The sequence below is a fragment of the Rhea pennata genome, chromosome 14, assembly GCF_028389875.1.
Source record: "Rhea pennata isolate bPtePen1 chromosome 14, bPtePen1.pri, whole genome shotgun sequence".
Taxonomy (NCBI): Eukaryota; Metazoa; Chordata; class Aves; order Rheiformes; family Rheidae; genus Rhea; species Rhea pennata.
This window is the reverse complement of record NC_084676.1, coordinates 1,407,338-1,412,015: the sequence shown is the minus strand read 5'-3', so window position 1 is coordinate 1,412,015 and position 4,678 is coordinate 1,407,338. Positions and strand designations below refer to the sequence as shown.

The following is a 4,678-nucleotide window of genomic DNA, read 5'->3' as shown; positions in this document are numbered from 1 at the left end:
CCTCGACTTATACGCCCTGGCTTACTGAGCAACACACTTTTTCATGTCTTCCACCTACCTCGAGATTTGCTCTTGCACCTGCGCCCTTTGAAGTACTAAGCATGTTAACAACGTCCTTGAATCGAGGCTTTTTCAACGACAAGATTCACCTCCCAGGATAGCACTCAAGCTGTTACTCCTTCTGTAGACAGCAGAGTGGCTTCGCGTGCCTGCAGAGTCGAAGCAACGCAGCATGCCGCAGCACGCAATTACTTCCGCTTTGCCTGGCACTCAGACACAGGCAATCGAAAGCAGTCCGTCCCGAGACACTGTGCAAGTATTCTGCAACACTGAGTCACAGCCGAACACGAGTGCCAGCTGCGGTAGAACTACACTTTCTGGCAGAGCTACGCATGAGTATGTAACAACATGGAACCCCACAGGGGGGAAACCTGCACTACAGCCGCGCAAACGGCACACAGGAAAACACACACAAGGAATGAAACCATCAAGATGACAACCAGGGATGCGGAGCGAACGGGAACCACGTCTGCTGCAACAAGACACTGGGTGGGGCACAGCTGAGGTTCTCGTTCTCTCCCGCTTCTCGCGGGCGGGGACTAAGAAGGTGGGGAACACAAATCCAGAAGGAAGAACGAGCAAAGGCAAAGAAGAAAGAAAATGAGGGAGAGAAGTCACCCGCCCCCTTCTCACCTTTCCTCCGCGAGGAGCCCTTCAGGGGCCTCACCCCCACTCCCCGCCCCCTCAGACCATCAAAGACGGAGCCATCAGCGCTAATTACGGCCACCAGCTGCCTGGCATTGTCCATTCACACCTAATGAAGGCTAAGCTCGTTAGGCACTGACTGCAGGCACTACATGGAGGTGATATCGGTTAATGACGGCAATCTCCTGAGTTTTTTTTCTACCCTTCCCTTTCCTCCCTTTCCCTTCTTTGTCGCAACATCCCCTGCCGTTACATTCCCGTCCACAACACCCTCTTCTCGCTTCCTCGTCTCCAATCCCGCCTTTTCCACTGTAGCGCTTTCTACATGTCGACTCCACTCCTGCACTAAGGACGCGCAGCACTTCAGGAAAAAGTCCTCAGGCCTCTGCCTTCCTCATTCCCACCGAACCTTCGCAAAGGCCGAGGCTTCCACAACGAAGCTGTTTGCGTGGGAACGACTCATAGTCGGCCTAATGCAGATCCTTACACTAGCAGCCACACTATTACTAAAGGAATATACGGATTGTGCCAAATAGGCAGCTTCTGGCAGAGCGTCTCAGCCAGAACCTACACGACGGGCATCGAAGCAGCAAACGGTTGCTGGGAACTCCACACACTGGAGGCAATAACATTTGTGAAGGTGCTGCCGAGACAGCTCCAACCACAAGCGGCTCTCACTTCATTCTCTGAGACGACTACCCAACTCGGGAAGAGCGAGCGACAGCTACCAGGCAGCAGATTTGGTCTGCTGGCTTTCAAAGAGCCGAGGGGCACCCTCCTCCTCATGCCTCGCTGGAAACCATCTCTGAGAAGGATAAGGCCCCAGCATCACAGCCCCAACACCTCCGGAGCCCGAGGCAAGCTCCCGGCGCCGCACGCCACGAGAACACCCCTCCGCAGCACTGTTCCCAAGAACGAAACGGGAAACGCTCAGGAGAAAGCGTTCTGGGGAGAACCCTCGGGAAGACCTCTGCAGAAGGGATCCCACCAAGCCCCACGCTCCAGAGCGCGGACTCCTTCTCCAAGCACGCACCGGCTCTGAACGCCGAGAGCGTTTGCAAGTAAAGGGAGACACAGCGGGCATCGCAGTGCCAAGAGGCGCAGACCAAAAGGCTGCCAAGTACCGGCCGAAAGGCAGAGGCAAAAGCGGGCAAGGAGCGTCAGGGCAGGCGGAAGGGTGGGAGGGGAGGAGAAAAGAAAGTGCCACTGACCGTGTCCAGCAGAGCGGGCGGATCCTGCGGCGTCTCCTTCGCCGCGCCGCCGGCGGGCGGCGGGAAGTTGGGGCTGAAAACCATGAGGTCGCTCTTGCCCGCGCCGTCCGCCACGCACAGGCTCCGGCTCTGCCGCTGCGAGTACGACCAGCTGCCCACTTCGCTGGCGCACACCAGCGTCGCCGGCCCGGGCCCCGAGAGCACGGCCGCCCGCGGCGCACACCGCCACGCCCCGTACAGCACCAGCGCCAGCAGGAAGAGGCTCGACACCGCGCAGATGGCCACCACCAGCCACACGTTCGTCGCCGCCGCCGCCGCCCCACCGCCGCCGCCCTCGGCGCCCGCCGCCGGCCGCAGCCCCAGCGACGGCGAGCCCGCCGCCGCCAGCGCCGCCTCGCCGCCCTCGCCCAGCGACACGCTCAGCGTGGCCGTGGCCGAGCGCGCCGGCTCGCCGTGGTCCCGCACCACGATGAGCAGCGTCTGCCCCGGGCCGTCCGCCTCCTCCAGCGCCCGCGCCGTGCTCACCTCGCCGCTGTACAGCCCCACGCGGAACGCGCCCTTGCCCCGCGGCTCCCGCAGCTCGTAGCGCAGCCACGCGTTGTAGCCCGAGTCCGCGTCCACCGCGCGGATCTTCGCCACCACCTGCCCCGCCGGCCACCCCCACGCCGCCCACGCCCACAGCGACGCCGACGCCGACGGCCCCGCCGACGCCGACCCCGACGCGCCGCCCGCCCAGGGCCCCGCGCCGCCGCCCGCCGGCGGCAGCAGCGCCGGCGCGTTGTCGTTCTCGTCCACGACGAAGAGCTGCACCGTGGCGTTGCCGCACAGCGCCGGCTCCCCCGCGTCCACCGCGCGCACCTCGAACTGCAGCACCTGCACCTCCTCGTAGTCCAAGGGCTGCAGCGCCCACAGACGCCCGCTCTCCGCCTCCACCGACACGTAGCTCGACGCCGAGCGCGACGGCCCCCCCGCCACGCCCTCCGCCAGCGAGTAGCTCACGCGCCCGTTGCCCGCCTCGTCCGGGTCCCGCGCCCACAGCCGCGCCAGCTCCGCGCCCGCCGCGTTGTTCTCCCGCGCCAGCACCGTGTACACGGCCTGCGCGAATGCCGGCGCGTTGTCGTTCACGTCCGACACCGGCACCCGCAGCCCGCGCCTGGCGCGCAGCGGCGGCGCCCCGCCGTCCTCCGCCCGCACCTCCACCTCGTACTCCGCCACCCGCTCGCGGTCCAGCGCCTCCCGCAGCACCAGCGAGTACGAGCCCTCGAACGTCGCCACCAGCCCGAACGGCGCCGCCGGCCACACCGCGCACCGCACGCGCCCGTTCGCCCCCGAGTCCCGGTCCGACACGCTCAGCAGCGCCACCACCGTGCCCAGCGCCGCGTCCTCCGGCACCGGCACCGACAGCGACGTCACCCACACCTCCGGCGCGTTGTCGTTCACGTCCAGCACCTCCAGCTCCACTCTGCAGTGTCCCGACAACGAAGGAGAACCCTTGTCTCTCGCTTCGATCTCCAGGTCATACGATTCTACGTCCTCAAAGTCCAGTTTCCCTACAGTACTTAGTTCCCCTGATTTCGCGTCTATTCTGAACAGATCCTTCACTTTGGCAGCAGTAGTGTCGCTAAAGGCATAAGAAACCTCTTGATTAATTCCCTCGTCCTTGTCTGCCGCTCTTAGGTGAAGAATCACCATTGCCGGAGGTGAATTCTCGGGTAACTGCACTTTATAGACCGACTGGTTGAACTCGGGCGCGTTGTCGTTCACATCCAGCACCGAGACCACCAGCTCCATGGTGCCCGACAGCGACGGTCTGCCCCCGTCACTCGCCGTCAGCAGCAGCCGGTGCACAGGCATCGCCTCCCGGTCCAGAGCCTTCGTTACCACGAGTGCTACGGATGTTTTCTTTACGTCTTTAGATATCACTTCTAGAGCGAAATGCTCGCTCGGGCTGAGTTTGTAGGAGAGCTGCGCGTTGGCTCCGATATCTGCGTCCGACGCGCCCTCCAGCGGGAAGCGCGAGCCGGGAGGGGAATTCTCCGATACGCTGAGGTTTTTGCGGGCGGCGGGGAAGAGCGGCGCGTTGTCGTTGATGTCGGTGACCTCCAGCTCCACGTGAAAGACGCGCAGCGGCCGCTCCAGCAGCACCTCCAGGCGCAGGGCGCACGGCGCGCTCTTCCCGCACAGCTCCTCCCGGTCCAGCCGCGAGCTCACCACCAGCGCCCCGCTCGCCCTGCTCACCTCCACGCTCGCCCGCCGGCCCTTCGCCACCAGCCGCAGCCGACGCGCCTCCAGCTCGCCCGCCTCCAGGCCCAGGTCCTGCGCCAGGCGACCCACCACCGTGCCGCCCTCGGCCTCTTCCGGCACCGAGTAGCGCAGCTGGCCGCCGCCAAGAGCCCAGGCCGCCTGCAGCACCAGCACCCGCAGCACAGCACGCACGCACACGCCCATGGCCGGCGCCGGCACTCGCACGGGCCCCGCGCGGCTCCCCGGCACCGCCGCCGCTCGCCGCGGCTCCCCGGCACCGCCGCCCGCGCCTTGCCGCTCCCCCCGCGCTCACAGCCGGGCTTTCCGCCGCGCCGGGGCGGAGCCGCCGCGCCGCCGCCGCCGTTCCTGAGCCTGCAGCGACACCGTGTGCCCCGACGCCAAACGCGCGCCGGCAAAGCCGCCGCCTGCGGCCCTCACGCCCCACACCGCCGACTCGCGCCCCGGCACCCGCGGCCTCTCCCGCACACGCCCCACACCGCACCTCCGCCTCCCCTCTC

General features: G+C 65.7%; 1 protein-coding gene across 1 annotated transcript; it reads right to left on the bottom strand.

Moving 5' to 3' along the window:
* Positions 1-1,865: 1,865 nt before the first annotated feature.
* LOC134146990 (protocadherin alpha-3-like) lies at positions 1,866-4,427 on the bottom strand. The gene has a single exon (XM_062587687.1). The coding sequence runs from the start codon at positions 4,362-4,364 to the stop codon at positions 1,866-1,868; it is 2,499 nt and encodes an 832-aa protein (XP_062443671.1). The 5' UTR covers positions 4,365-4,427.
* Positions 4,428-4,678: the final 251 nt, after the last annotated feature.

Bases quoted from the DNA above. Each gene is read 5' to 3' on its own strand.
- LOC134146990 (XM_062587687.1), bottom strand. From the start codon at position 4,364: ATGGGCGTGTGCGTGCGTGCTGTGCTGCGGGTGCTGGTGCTGCAGGCG.